Here is a 15265-nt window from a genome sequence, read left to right as displayed (position 1 = left end):
ACGCAGGTCTCCATCGAGGAACTACTGGTCTCACTGCACAACAAATGGGGAGTGGCAGAGCCAAGAGCCCACCCGCGGCAGCAGAGACCCGCGCCGGAGGCTCGATCTCTCAGCCCTGCTCAGGCTGACTCTGGGGCAGCTCCCGGCCCTGGAGCCTGGCAGGATCCCGGTACCAGGAAGGGCCCGGGTCGGCGCCTGCTTCTGCTCCCATTTCGTTCTCGAATCTCAGACACACTCGAACGCGGAATTCTCACTGTCGGCCCCAGGCCCCTGGCCCGGACATCCTGCCTCCCCCTCCGCGTCGGAGGGCTGCGGGGCAGAAGCGCCCGATCGGGATCGGCTCGCGCCCGCGCGCTCTGCCCCTCGCTCTGCCGGCCCTCCCGCCCGCGACTCACCTGGGCCGCGGGAGGCCCCTTCCCCGAAGCTGGCCCAGCTCGGGGGCTCGCGCCGCGGGGTACTCACCTGGGGCCCGCGGAGGCAGGAGCGCGCGGGCCCGCCCCTAGGGCGACGAGGTGCGGGGCGCCCGGTGTTCGGACGGCGGCCCCGCGCTGCCTCCCCGGTGCCCGGCTCGGCGCGGACCGAGGGCGGCGGGTCCGAGTCTCAGCCGCCCGCCGGGGCTGGGGCGGAGCGCGGAGCTGTTGTTTTTGAGCCGCGAAGCCCGGAGTAGCAGCGCTGGGGTGGGGGCGGAGGGGAGGGGCGGGAGCCAGGCAGGCCCGAGGGGGGCGGCGGGGCCCGGAGGGGGCTTCGGAGGAGCCGGGTTCGGCGCGCGGGCCGGGACACCCCCTCGGGCGATGGCGGGCGGGGTGGGGGGCCGCGGGGAGCGACGGGGAGAAGAGCAGGCTGGGGCGACGGCGAACGCAAAGCTTTTTAATTAGTAATAAAATGCAATAAAACGAAGCAAACCCAGCCAGACCCGCGTCCGAACTGTCGCGCGTCCCCCCCCCATCCTGGGAAGTCGCGAGGACCAACGCAGCCGCCACTCCGCCTGCGGCCGGGCTGGGGCGGAGCGCGACGCGGCGCAGGGGAAGGGTGGGGGGATAGTCACCTCGCCTCCGGGGCCACCTGGGTCCTTTTAAAGTGTCCGGGGTGCGGGCCCCGGGCGGGAACGCCGAGCACGGAGCGTTTTCTTAAAGGGCCAGCTCCGAGCTGCGCTGAAAAGGGGAGGGGGGAGAGGGGGCGGGGGGGGAGAGGTGAGTGAGATGAAGACCGGGAAGGCCAAGGAGAGCCCCCCAATCCCGCGCCGCGGCGGCGGCGGCGGCGGCGGCGCGACGATGAGGATGATGAATACACTGCAAAGTTTTTTTGGCCCCGGCGAGGGGTGTCAGATTGAGCGCTCTGTGCGCATGTGCGAAGGTGTCCAAACTGACAATGCTGGGGAGATGAAGATAGTGTGTAGCTGCTTCTGGACTCAAGGAGGAGGAGAGAGATTCCGCGAGCCGACACCATGCGATCCAAGGCGAGGGCGAGGAAGCTAGCCAAAAGTGAGTCTCCCGCGCTCGGCCGCGCCGCGCCGCCGGGGCGCCCGGGCCGGGGGTGCGCGTCGGGGCGCGGCCGGCGCGCCGTGGGCCCCCGGCGCTCGGGTCGGCCGCGCGGCCCGGGGGCCGCTCCGCCTGCTGCGCTCCGGGCGGCCGGGCTCGGCGCAGAGGCTCGGGGCGCCCGGCCGCGCGCTCCCCGAGGGCGCCGGCCCCCTCCTCGCGGGCCCCCTCCCCCCGCGTCGGGCGCTCGGGCCCGGGAGCCCGAGGCGCGCGGTGGGGGCCGGGGAGGGGGGCGGAGGGGGAGGGCTGGGGGTGGGGGAGCGAAAAGCGAAAGTTAGCGAAAAGTTGACGAGAGGGGAGAGCAACTTTTTCCTCCTCGCTCGCTCGCTCCCTCTCTCTCTCTCGGAGTGGCTCTCGGTCCTGCTCAAAGCATATTCCGGCTCTTGAAATAGTGGGCGCTAGAGCACCGTCTTTGGCGTCCGCCGGCGGGGCGCGGAGGAGGGAGACCCCGAGCCGGGGAGGGGGCGGGGGGCGCGGGCCGCGTGCGCCCCGCTCGGCGGGCGCGGGGCAGGGCCGGCGGCGGCAGGGCAGCTTCGGCCGCTTGGGGAGCAAAATGGAGACGCTCTCCTGGGCTGGCAAGTGTGGCCGCGGGGTCCATTCCCGGCCGGTGCCCCGCGCGGCGGCGGGCGCTCCTCCGTGACCCTCCGGCGGGAGGGTCCCCACCCGGCCGCCGGCCGGCCCGCCGCGGCCGCCGCCCCCGGCGCCGCTCGGCCGCGCTCGGCCCTCCGCCCTCGTCGCCCGCGCCGCCTCGAGGCCCGGCGGGGACGGGGCTGCCCCGGCGAGGCTGCGGTCCCCGCTCTTACTTTCTCTTTCGCTCCGTCCCCGGCCGAGCCCCAGGCTCCGCGCGCCCGGCCCGCCGCGGCCGGTCCTCGCCGCCGGCCCGGTGCGCCCGCCGCCCGCCCCGCCACCGGCCGCCGCGTCTCGGGGCCGCCCGCGCGCCCTCCGCGCTGCCCGCCGAGGGGCCCGCGGGCCCGGGACCGTGGCCGGGAAGGGGGCAGGTGGGAGCGGCGGCGCCGCGGGCAGGCGAGCGCGGCTCCCGGAGCCCGGCCGAGGCCCGGCTGCAGCGAAGCGGCGAGCGCCGAGCGGGAGGGAACGGGCGCCGCCCGTCCCCGCCGCCCCCTCCTCCGCGGGCCGCCCGCCCACCCGCGGCAGGGGCGCCCGGCCCGCGCCCTTGGGATCCCTGACTGACCACCAGGCCGTTCCGCCCGCTCCTCGTCGGCCTGAGCCTGCCCGGCGGCGCCTCACCGCACCAGGGCTGAGCCCCTAAGCGTGAGCCTGGTGGGCCAGAAACTCCCCGACACTTTTCCGAGGAAGTTCTGCTTCCTCGGAGGGGCTGGCCTGGCTCCCCCGGGCGGCGGCCCCTCGGTGGGAGGCCATGCATCCGCCGCGGGGCACCGGGGAAAAGCAGCTCCCCGCTTCTGCAGGACGCCCGTGGAGTCCCCCGTGGCTGTGTGGGGCTCCTCCTGGAGGCACCCCTTTCCAGCCTGTCTCCTCTGCCCGATGCCCGGGGCCTCGGCCTCCTCCATCTCCCGTGACCTGTAGCCCCTCTTGGTGCGAACAAGGCCCCGGTGTTTTGTGGCTGGTGCGCCAGGGCTGTGGGCCCGCTACCTGTGTGCCCATGGGCGGCGGGGCGTGGGTGTTGGTGTGCATGTTTGGGTGTGTGTGTAAGCACAGCAGCTGCCTCAGAGTCTCGCCGCTGGGCTGCAAGCTGCCTGGGTCAGGCTGTCGCTGGGGAAGGGCCTGAAGCTGGAGTGAGAAGGTGGAAAGTGCCGCACTCTCCTGGGCCTTCGCTGCAAGCGAGAGGCAGCTCAGCGCCCCCAGCGCAGCCCCGGAAACAGCGGAGCGACCCACGCCCGGCAGGCCAGCCGTCTGGCCCTCAGCTCTCTCCCTGTCTGCTCCACCCCGACAGGTGGGGAAGGCGGCCCGCTGGCTCATCTCAGGACCTAAATGGGTGCTCGGCAGCGGCGTCCTGCAGCCTTGCCCGAGGCCAGAGAACCAGACCCGAGGGTAGGGCAGACCACAGGTCTCCCTTTCCTGGGAGTCCTTGCTGAGAAAATGCCAAAGCAGAGCGAGTGTGTCAGGCCCGGAGCCCGCTGAGCCCACACTGAGCACGCCTTGGAAACCCCTCTCAGCGGGGACAGCTGCCCCCAGCCCTCCCCAAGAAGGTGGCCCCGACAGGCACAGGCCACGCTGCCTGCCTGACACAGAGCGCAGGACCTGCCGAGGAATTTCATTCCACTGGACGATATTTTAAGCAGATGTGGGCGTCCCTGGGGACCTGACTCCAGTACCTGAGTCTGAGGCAGCAGGGCAGCCCCAGGGTGGCCCAGAGAACCAACCCCTGTAAGCCACCTCCTGGCCAGGGTCAGGGGGCTGGAGGACGAAGGAGAGGTAGGTCATGGTTATAGTCCAGTGTGCAGGGCTGGGCTGTGCCTGAAGCCATATGTGGGGCCTGGAAGGACAACCTTGTCAGTGAGTGTCACCCCCTGAGTCAGAGTGTGAGGGCTGCCCCAGAGGGCGCATCTGGGGCTGTAATTTCGTTTGTGTCTCCCTAGGACCCCACTCCCGGGGGTCTCCCCAGCTGGGCCCGCATGCTGACTGACTAGCAGCACCTTTGGGCCCACACTGGGGGCTCCTAAGTCCAGCTTTCCAAGGGCAGAGGCTGCTGCGGTGCTCAGCACCTCCTCAGTGTGAGCCTAGGGGGCTGGGGGCAGAGTGAAGACAGGTAGGTCCCGGGTCCCCTCACGCTGGCCAGGGCACTGTGGGCCTGCGAGGAATTGGGGCTGTCCCTACCCTACATTTTCAAAAGAAAATGCCTAACAAAAGCTTTGTGTCTCAGCCACTGTTGAGAGGCAGGTGGGCAGGTGGGGGTGGTCAACACAGCCAAGGTGCCCTCCTGACCTTCTCATCACACAGCTGGGGGGCCCTGTGCAGGGGAGGATGTGCTCCCAGAGACGGCGTCCAGCCACGGCCCCCATTCGAGCCGCCCCTGAGACCTGATCACCAGGAACGTGGCCCACAACTAGACAGGACATATTCCAGGCCTGGGGAGAGTGTCCTCAGGACAGATGCCGCCTCCCCCTGGGGTGCAGGTGGGGGGCTGCTCCCTCTGCTCCAGGGAGGACTTGTGTGTCTGGTGTGTGCGATCGAGCGTGATGTGTACGAGGAAGGTGTGTGTGTGACAGGGTGTGGGGAGCCCGGCTGGAGCCTGAGCTCCTAGGCGGTTCCTTCTCCCCAGCCGAAAGCAGCTCCGGCTCTGCGGGGGTCCTGCCCTTCTCCCGCCCGCCCGCCAGGAGACGTCTGCCCCTTCTACCATTTCTCGCCCCGCAGCCAGGACGGCAGCCTCCGGTCTGGACGCCTGGGAGGGCAGCGGTACCAGGAAATGTCCGGCAGGAGTCGAGCGTCTCACCCCGCTTCGGGCGAAAACGCGGAGGCCGTGGCGGAGGGGCGGGGTGCAGGGCTGGCGGCCAAGGCCAGGTGCCCCGCGGCAGCGCGCTGAGCGCCTGCAGGCTCTGGCTTCGCCATTGGCCCCGCGGGTGTGCCTGGGCGCCCAGGCCTGTGGGCGGGGGCGGATGCCAAGTCCTGTCCGTTGGGTGACCTCTGAGTGGGCTCCCAGGGGAAGGGCACGGGTTGTGCCCTAAGGTCTCTACCGCCGGACACCCGCCAGGCCACCCTGCACCTCCTGTCGGCCGCTGGTGGAGCAGGTGCGGGCTGGGCTGCCCGACCCTTCGGGCCCCCATGGCTCCCGAAAACCCTGAGTTCCCCTTCTGGGCACAGCACGGGGCAGGGGCCCTGGTCCTGCCGTTTCTGTTGGGAGGCCGGGCGCTGGCGGTGGGGCCAGCTGGAGGCTCCCCCCACTGGGCCCCTAGGGGGAGGCCGCCCGCTCGCAGGGCCTCTGTAGGCTAGATTAGCCCCCTGTTTTATTCAATTAGGAGGCAATTAGGGATCCTTGGGGGGCTGGGGCTGGTAATTAAGGTGATGTATAATTAGAGTTTCAACAAAAATTATCCAGGATTAAAAATCTTTTGAATAATTTCGTTTAAAATTTTTCAAATAGCGTTAAAGACAATTTATCAGGTTTTGAATCAAACCCGTGTAACAAGTCTTGGACGCTACAGCTCGAGTAGCGGGCGCGGGAGGACAAGGGACAGCCCTAGCACTGTCCCCCTGCGGGAAGGAAACTTGGCGAAGGGGCGGAGAAGCCGGGCCTTGCTGCGCCGTGCCGTTCGTACAGCGCCGGTCGCGCGCGCGGACACGGGTTGCCCAGGGCTGCAGACAGTGCGGGCTGGCCCGGCCGCGGGGCCTGGGGACCCCAGGCAGAGCCAACGTCGCTGCAGCCCCCTGCTCTCCGTGCACAAAGTCCCGGTAACTACCGCGCGACGCGAACGGCGCTGCCTGCCGTCTGCACAGGGCAGCCGGTTCGAGGGGGTGGCTGCTGCCCCTGGCGCCCTTCACTCCAGCCTCCTCCTCCTCCTCCTCCTCCTCCTCCTCCTCCTCCTCCTCCTCCTCGGCCTCGATCGGCCCCAGGGGTCTCCGCCTCTCGGTTTCCTGGATGGAGAAGGGCGGGCTCCGCGCTCCCAACTCCCGACTCTTGACCCTGACCCAGACTCTGCGGGTGGCAGGCCCGTGTCCCCATCGCAGTCGCTTTGCGGATCTGGGCACAGAGAGTCCAGAGAGCGCTCCAGAGCCTGGGTCAAAGTCAGGGTGGTGTGGGGAGGGGGGAGGATGGTGAGGGGAGAAACCGAAGCGCAGGGTAGAGGTCGGGCTTTGCAGGATCAACCCTGCCTTATTCCGGGGTATGCATCCCCGGGCCCAGACTCGGCCAAGGTGGCCCATTGGCCCCGTGCATTCACCCCACGCACCTGCCTACCAAGAGGTCCGAATGGGCTGCCGCCCCTGTCCCTGTCCCTGTCCCTGCCCGAGCCTCCGGGAGATAGGAGCGGGTCCAGGATCCCATAAAGGCACACTTGGTCCACTTACTAGGCATGACCCCACTCCCCTTCATTGACCTTGAAGAGGGAATTTGGCCTCGCGGGCACCACTTTTAGGGGTAAAAGAAATCTCAAACACAGAGAGGTCAAGTAGCCCATTCAAGGTCACACAGCAAGTTAGGCATGAAACTGGATGCCACTTAAGTAAAGCTCCCCAAGCTTTCTTATTTCGCACACCCTAACCCTGCCCCCTTCCTTAGGGCACTGCACGCTGTAGTTAATTCCATAGGATTTTCTTTTTTTATGTGTCAAGGTTTAAGCATTTTCCCAAGGACAGTGCTTAGCTTGTAACAGGTCTGGTTTTTAAAAGCAAGTAAGACATCAGTCCCCACACAGCTTGTGAATGCAACCAGCTAACTGTGTCCTCAGCCTCCTCCAGACTGGGTGTTCTTTGCCGGGGTCTGGACTCTCCTGCTGCTTGTCCTCCCCAGGCTGGGTGGGACGCTTTGCCCTGGGCTTTTCCAGCCCCAGCCCGGGGCTCTGGGACCCCTCTTCCAAGGGTAGGTGCAGGGTGGCAGAAGTGTTGACCAGGGTCACCCTCATCTGCATCCCCCCCTCCATGTACTGCCTTTTGCTTGAGCAAAAGGGAAATAGTCCCCGCCCCTCCCCCAGGCAATCAGGGAGAGGTGGAGCCGCTGCTGTGTGGACCTGAGCCACCGGGCGGAAGGAGCCCCGAGGCTGCAGTTGCAGGTCCAGCCCTGAATCCGCCGCTGTTCCTTAATCCTGGGCACCTCACAGGCTCCCGCCAGGGCTGTGGTACTCCCTTCAGTCTGGCCAGTGCTCCTGAGCTCTTGTGGGCCCCAGGGCCATGGGGAGGGCCTCTTCCTGCCCTACCTCTCTCTCTCTTGGGGTTTCTGCCATCAAATCCTTGGCTGGCCCGCCCGGCTGGCCTCTCCCGAGACTCAGGAACAATGCCCTGGAGCTCCCAGAGAGCGGTGCCTCGGCTCCGAGATACATATTTGTTTAATAGTTAACATTCTGTGCAAAAAAGGAGTGAAGTCAGATTCTGGTGAAGGCTTTGCTTATTTTATATCCACTATAACTATTTCTGTCCATGAAAATTGGCTTAATTATATCAATGGAATGTTTCTTTTTCAATTCTGTATGCAATTAGTCCATCTTGCTGGCTGCAATTTATTTTAATAAAAAAATAAACCAGTGGTGTGTTCAGTTCCTCGTCCCCTGGGGACAAATGCGATTGGTGTGTTTAATTTCATTAACTACAATGCGGCCTACTGGAAAAATGTATAAAATCAGCTTTATACCGCTTAAACACTGGCATTTGAAACAAATCATTATTGCATTAGCTGTCACACTGGTAATTCTAGAATCTAAGGAAAAAAATATATTATGGCTGTTTTTATAACCCTTTGCAAATGCACTGTTAAAATAATTTATAATCATTTTAAACCGTGGCTGGGTCCTGGTGAATACTTTACCTCCTCTAAACCAGGCTCTGAATTATCCCGTGCCCATTTTACATATTGATGCATGTGTCATTTCCAACCCCAAGTATGCATCCTTCAGGGTGGAGACAGTGGACCCTGTCCTTAAGCAGACGTGATAACATAGGGTCACCTTCTCATTCTGGTCTGACCCTGGTCTCGGTCTCCAGGGGGAATATTTGGTGTAGCGTCAGACTCTGGTGAAATGCGCCTGGGGACGGAGGGCAGCTGGAGGTGGGCCCAGAGGCTGGTGCTGCAGAGTCTTCCCCTCCACGCCCCCCCGCCCCCGCCCCCGCCCCGGCCAGGTGGTGGACGGAGGGATCCAGAAGCAGACCGGCCTTTAGGGCTTCACTGGCGTGGGAGCAAAAACATCCCAGGGCCCGTGTTCCCCGCTCAAACTTGGGGAAGTGAGGAACAGCGAGCGTTGGCTCGGCTCATCCCCGAAACCCTGCTCAGGAAGGGAGAGAACCGGTGACCCTCACACACTTGCTTTCGGAACCCGACAGGAGGGTTCTCAGCAAAATCCCCCAGACTCACGCTGCTTTTCGGTGACAGCACGCTTCCGGGAAGGGTGTGTGCCTCCAGCCCACAGCCCTCCAGCAGCATGGGGGGGGGGCGTGTGGGATCCGCGCTCTCCGCGGGAGTCCGCGCCCAGCCTGCCTCTGCAGGTGAGGCAGGTGACGGCAGGTGCTCGCTCCTCCCTCCCTCCCGGGCCATGTGCTCACACAGACCTGGGAGCAGGGTGCTGGGAGAAGCCCGGGGCTCCTTGGATGGCTCCTGGTTCTTGCGTGCACTTTGAGGTGACCTGAAGCCCCTGCTGAGGGGGCGCTGGCTCTTCCCAGCGTGGAGGTGGACAGGGAGGGCGCCTGGCTGCGAATGGGCAGACGCTGGGGCTCAGCCTGGCCTTGGGCTTCTTCCAGAGTGTTTGTCCCCTCCCACCCGCAGGTAGCTCCACAGGGCGTTAAGAGGAAGAAGAGGCTGCAGTCAGCTTAGTTTGAGCTGGGGCTGGGGCTGCTGCAGATTGAGGGTTTCCTGGGTCGCAGCAGTGGATTCTTAGGGGGCTCCGGGAGATGTACTTGGGCACTTCTGGCCGTACTGAGGGCTAACCCCTCACCCTGCCCCTCGGTCTCCCGACTCGCCTGGATGGGTTTTTGTAGGTTTGATCTTCTCCTGCAACACATTTATATTCTCTAATGGATTCCAATGTGGGTGATGGTGGGGCATCGAGGGGGACATGGGCACCGCGTCCTTAGGTCTGAAGGCCCTACCTGCTCCTCAGGAGTGTGGCCGGCGGGGCTGGGTCTCCCCAGACCTCTGACTCCATATGTCCAGGGTGGGACCTCAGGCCCGTGGTTTGCTTTCCGTTCAACGTGCTGCCGAGTCGAGAAATAACTGGCTTTGTCTACTTTCCTACTTTAGAGAGAATAACAAAGCTGAATGCTTAGTACAGATATCAAGCCCCAGCCCTGGGTGCTGCTCTCGAGGCCTCCCGTGGGACAGGCCTCTCCTTGGCCCCAGAACCCCAGCACCCCCTTCACTCCGGCTTCTGGTGCGTGTGCCCCACTCCTGGATCCCGAGTCCCACCTTTGCTGCCAGCGTCGTCCCCCACATTCTGCCACCAGATCGGCTCCTCTTACCGCCTTTCGCCTGCCAGCTCGCCCTCCCACCACCACCCCAAATACCCGTGTGCATCTGCATCTTACTCGCCCCCCCCAGCCTCCAGCAGGCATAACTGCATGGAAGGTTCTGGAAGGGTCCAGCGTGGTGTTTGCTGGGGTCCTGAGGCCAGGTGGGGATGAGGCAGAATTCCCACTCCATTCAGACAGGCAGTGAGTTTGCGATTTATCCCCTTGGTCTGCTTGGGGAAATGCTGTGCTGGTCCTCAGCCTCCCTGGGCTCATCCGGGCGGGGGGGGGGGGGGGGGCACAGGGAGGGTGTGCAGGCCTGCAGGTGAGCGCCTGCCCGCCCAAGGGTACGGCCCCTGGCACGTGGCGCTGCTCTGCGTACCCAGCTGCACCTGCCATGAAGCCTTCCGGCTCAGCCGGTCCGCCCTGCTCCAGCAAAGGGCTCCCGTTGGTTCTTGCTGCACAGCTCAGTCATGGAGTAAAACATGCACACAAGAGCCTTAGCTCATAGTTTTATTTTCAAACCGAGAAGCACGGGTGCCCGGGTCTGGTTTGGCCCCTCTGACGTGCGGCCAGATGCTAGCCGGCGCCGAGCCCAGCCCCTCCCTCCTGCTGCCTCCCCGTCCCTTCTCCATCCTTCTGTCCGTTTCAACGGCTCTTGGCATCTGCCAGCTCTTCTCTCCTCGGAGGCCCCCAGCTCCTGAGGGGGTCAGGGTCTCCTGTTTGTTTTGGGGGCTCTGTGCCGTCTGTCCGTTCCTTCCTGCCCCTGGAGTGGAGCACGCTGTCCTCGGGCCTACTGTGTGCAGGGCTCTGAGATGTACCTGAGGTCCCCCCACGGCTGCCCGGCTGGGGGCCGGCCCCCCAGAGACAGGCGTGGTCACGTCACCAGGCTCTGGGCAACTTGACGAGTCTGGGGGCCACAGGCCCTTGCCCTGGGGTCCGGGCTTCCGTGTCCAAGCTGTTTGACTGGGGAGAAAGCCAGATCGGACCAACGAGCCACCCCCAACCTCATCGCTTCTGGGGGCAACCCCCTCTCGGGCATCCTGGCCTTGTGTCTCTGCCGGTGGGGTGGCTGGACCCCCAGAGAGTGGGTCTATTTCAAATTAGAAAGACCAGAAGGGGGGGGCGAGAGGGAGGGATGCTCGGAGAGGGGCTTTGCCCATTTGTCTGCCTCTGTGAGTCTCTGTGTTTTAAATTCAGGGGCTCACTTGAAATGTGTGTGCGTCTCGGGCACCTCGGGTAGGCCGGGCATCTCCGACGCTTCAGCAACGGGATAAAATGCCTGGGTCGGCGCGTGATGAATGGGGACTCGCCATGGCTGGGAACTCTTTCCTGTGACACAGTTTAATCCCCGTATCTATATTCAGAAGCTGGCAGTCAATATTATGCCGAAATATGGATTTACATAATAGACTCCCATTGCTCCTTCTGGTTGCGTCTCCGAGGGAAAGGGGCATGCATTTAAAAGTGCTCAGACATTTGTATCTGCTCAATGGGCTGTAACAGCCTCTTCAGAGAGGCCGGGCCACATCGGTCCATAAAACACTTAAACAAAGACCGGAAATTATGCTCACCGGAGGAGCCCAAACGGTGGCCACGGGAGAGCCCGGCGGCCCCCGGGCAAGCGCAGGGTGTCGACCCTCGTGTGCCCCCCGCGCCTCCTCCCTCCTGCTACAGGGCCTCTGGCACCCCCCTGACACTCCTTCGGCAGGTCAGGCGAAGGTCCAGACTCGGGCCATTTCCCAGCATTCCTGTTTTTGCCGGGCAGCCCGGCTTCTCCCTCAGTCCCGGGGAAGCGACATGCTCAGGTCTTTACTGGGCTGGGAACCGGCGTCTCTGGCTTGTGCTGACCCGACGACCGTTTCCGGCCGCCCCAGTTCAGCAGTGGCTGTTGGTCACCCCTGCTGACCCAGCACCAGCCCCCAACCCCGAGCACGTGGGTGTCATCAGGGTCAAATCCCGAGTGGTCCTGGGCACTGTTTCTGGAGCTTCTGTGAGGAGGAGGGCACCAGGTTGCCGGAAGGCCCCGGGTTCCTTTTGGAGGGGAGCTTGTGAGAACGTCTATAACATCAGTTTGTACAGAGCTACCTTGGGCCGTGGCGCCCAGCATGGGGCGCGGTGTGCCCACCAGCCTGGGCCAGCGTCCTCTGGGCTGCCACCTGCTCATTCCAAGATGCTTCCCTGGGGGATCTGGCCTCCCTTGCAAACTTCTCCCAGCTCTTCTTCCTGGGACAGCCAGTGCATTCTTGAGCTGCCTGAAAACCGGGGGGCGTTTCTGTGGGCCCCTGGCACAGCCCCTCCATCCGGTCTATGTGGGAGATGGTGTCGGGGTGTGCAGACCCGTCCACGTGCGTGCTTCTGTGCACCTATGTGCAAGCGTGGGGCTGATGTCTGCATGAGACTTACCCTCAGGCGGGGCTTTTTGCTGTACTGTCCCGGCCCACTCGGGTTTTGCACAGAGTGCTGCACGCTGCTCGGTTCTCCGCGGTGTCTGGGACCGTGGCCGGAGGCCGCGGGGCTGCAGGACCTGGAGCCGTCTGCAGCTGGTTGTTGTGGGAGAAGGCAACGGAGAAGTTCAAAGGTGGAGAGCAGGCAATCTGCACGCACTTGCCTGCACGTTTATGAGCCCCCGGAAGAAACAAAGAGGAGAGAGAGCTGTTTGGATAATCCTGGGCCCTAGCGCTCACATTGAGAAAAATTAGGGCCTCTTGAAAAATTACAGAATTATGCCGCAGTGTCAGATTCCAAGATAATGATGTGTCTGTGTGCGAAAATATTAAATTGCAATAACACGCCTGTGAGTACCTCTCTGAATAGGGTATTCAGTTCCCAGCTTGGGCTGAGCGTACCGCTAGTGACTGGCAGAATACAAATGGAGCCGTAAAACGTGGGGGGCTGCAGCCGGACTCCGTCTTTGCGATCGGGTTCTCCATCTCGGCCCGTCCAGCCATTCTTTGCTTTAATGAAACAGCCCGACAACGTGGTTAATTATTTATTTATCACGTTAGCAGGGGAAAAGCTGTCGGAGACAGATCGATTTTTCCCTGGAAGTGATTTGACGTTACTTTAGAAATAAGACCATTGAGCTGTGCTGGGTGCTGTCCTCAGAGCTCCCAAAGTTCATTTGGCGACCGTGCCGACAGCCCTTGCTTTCTCGCACACACGGGTTGGCGGCCGGCGCGGACCGTGCACCTGGGCAAGGCCGGCGCTCTTTCCCACCAGGAGGACTTATCGCGGATTTCTGTTCGGAGGAGTGCGTTCGACGTCTTCTTCCGGGCCAATGAAATCTGAGCAGCAACAAGTCAACCGGGGACGAGGGGAGACTTTGCGTATCTCCACCGAGCCTGGAGACGTGGCGTCTCTGATTATGAGCCGGTGAGGTGGGGGCCTCCCGTCCCGCCTCGGGGAGCTCTCGGCCGTGGTCAGGGAGCCGGGCCGTGTGCGTGTGAGCGTGTGACGGACAACGGTGCGGTTTGGTGGCTGCACATTCGCTGCCAAACAAAAGGACTACACAGGCCGCTGGAAAGCCAGTCCTCAGAAGCCCCGGGGGCAGAGCGCTGGCCCAAGGGGGGCTCGCGTTTCCCGGCTGGGAGTCAGAACTGCAGAGCAGAGGGGCCCCCGCGTCTTAACTTTCTCTCCATCAAAGGTGTTAATCTTACCTTCCAAAGGTTAGATAAAGCCGCTCAAAGCTGTTTGTTATTGAATCTCATCTGCTAATTATGGCAGCGGACTTGGTCCAAGGTCTGTCCCGGCCACCCCGCCTGGCCCCCATGGCTGGCAGCCCGCACAGGGGTCCTTCTTGCTGTAACCCAAGTGTTCCCTCGCCGGGGTTTTAGGTTGCCTCCTGATGCTGACAGACTACCCTCATTTGAGGGGAGGGGCCGTGGCCATGACGGGGAGAAGCCCAGCACTGCGGCAGGAGCCCGTCTGCCCCTGGAGGCCCCTCCTTGACCCACAGACTCTGCCTGGCACCGTGCAGGAGAGGGCCGGGGCCGGGAGGAATGCAACCGTGCCTTTTCTGACAAAGAACGCCCGACTCTATTCACCGGGCCCTAGAATAATCCTTGGCCTCCTGTGCAGGGCCTGTGGCTGTCGGGGGGGGGGTAGGGGGCAGGAAAGTGGGCCACAGGCAGCTCTGGGAGGCCGGCAGTGGGCTCTGTGGGACATCGGGACCTCTGGGCCAGAACCGAACCTCCTGGGAAACCATGCTCGTGACGCTGGTCCCCATCACTGGGTGGTGGTCACCAGCAAAGGGGCACAGTCTGGCCACAGGGCGCCCGGGAGGGGCACCTGGGGGCCACGATGACTTCTCCCCTCCAAGCCCCTGACACTGACTGAATCTGTAAAATCAAAACCAAGCCGAGCCCTCCCCTCCCTGCCAGGCCCAGAGGCAGAGGCCCTCGGACCTTGGGCCAGCAGGCAGGGTGAGGGCGATGGATGGTGAATGCCCCTGTGAGCATCACCCTTGGGCCCCTCGGGTGGGATGCCTGTCCGGCTAGTTCCTGAGGCTCCTCAGATCAGACGGCCACCAGCCCCAGGCCTCAGGGTCAGTGCTTGGTCTTCACTTCCCGAATTCCAAATGGGAGAAGCGGCTTCATTATCTTAGCTCACCTTGGACACAGCAGAGGAACTCGATGGGCCACCTGCTGCCCCCAGGGTGGGAGACTGTGCCCCTCGCAAAGGGAAGGCAGTCAGGGTGGTCTCAGGGAGTGCCCCAGGGGAGACCTTCTGCCCCTTGGATCTTCAGGACCAAGCAGGCCTCCTTTAGGTCCAGCAAGAGCACCTCCAGGCCAGCCTGACCCTCCATCTGGAGTCACCCTTGGCTCAGGCTCAGAGAGACAGGACAGCTGCTGATAAGTGGGAACCCCGATGGTGATGGGACCCCAACCAGCTGGATCCAAGGACTGTCACCCCCAAGGAAGCTCTGGCTGAGGGTGAGTTTAGCTTTAGAGCAGTAGAGGTGGGGACCCTGAGGCAGCATCCTTCATTCTGACCAGGGCTGGACTGGGGGACACACACCGGTCACAGTCATGGTGCCCTTGTCCCTGCAGGTCAGCTCCTGGGCTCCCCGACCTATGCCGTCTCTGCTGGGTCAGGACAGAGCAGGGACCCCCGTGCCCTCCTTCCCCGACACCTTCAGCCTGCCGTGCTGTGCTGGGGGCGTTTCCCTAGATCTGGCGAGGCAGACGTGGGTGTCCAGTTCTGCTTCTGTCCCTTCCCGGCCCAAGAAGGGCCAGCCTGGGTGGAAGGATGAAACTCCATTCGTGTGTCCAATAGGGGTGAGCCCCATACCTCCTTCCTCCTCTCCGGGGCAGGATGGTCCTGGTGACCCCTTGCCTGACAGCTCTGACCGGCTCAGATGGGACGTGGGGCAAGAGGCTGAAGGCACGTGAATGTGGTATTATTATTGCTATGATATCTGCAGGGTCCAGGCTTTGTCAGCAGCTATTTTGGGTTTCTGGAACTTTCTTGCATCTGGCTGAAGGCAGGTTCGTGTGTGAGTGTGTGGGGTGCAGGGGTCTCGCCGGGGGCCTCTGGATGTGGCCTGCAGATTGACAAGCCCCTCTGAAATGATGTGATGGGGGAAGTGAATGAAGCAGAGACATGCGGGTAAGGTGGCCTTGCAGGCCTGCGCCGTCCTGGCTGAGGAGCTGCGCCCGCCGTCGTGG

General features: G+C 63.4%; 1 protein-coding gene across 5 annotated transcripts in view; it reads left to right on the top strand.

Annotated features, from left to right (window-relative positions):
* The first annotated feature begins 1355 nt into the window (after positions 1–1355).
* PRDM16 (PR/SET domain 16) overlaps positions 1356–15265 on the top strand; it is a 311184-nt gene continuing 297274 nt past the window's right edge. For all 5 annotated transcript variants that reach the window (XM_064590068.1, XM_064590067.1, XM_064590066.1 and 2 more), the window contains exon 1: positions 1356–1481. In XM_064590068.1, coding sequence (XP_064446138.1) covers positions 1445–1481 — 37 coding nt within the window. In that variant the 5' untranslated portion in view covers positions 1356–1444. The remainder of the gene's footprint in view (positions 1482–15265) is intronic.

This window comes from Mirounga angustirostris, unplaced genomic scaffold (assembly GCF_029215605.1).
Source record: "Mirounga angustirostris isolate CCGP_5_RB_7025 unplaced genomic scaffold, mMirAng1.0.hap1 SCAF_4, whole genome shotgun sequence".
Taxonomy (NCBI): Eukaryota; Metazoa; Chordata; class Mammalia; order Carnivora; family Phocidae; genus Mirounga; species Mirounga angustirostris.
The sequence above is the reverse complement of the archived record's forward strand: the minus strand, read 5'-3'. Positions and strand labels throughout refer to the sequence as shown.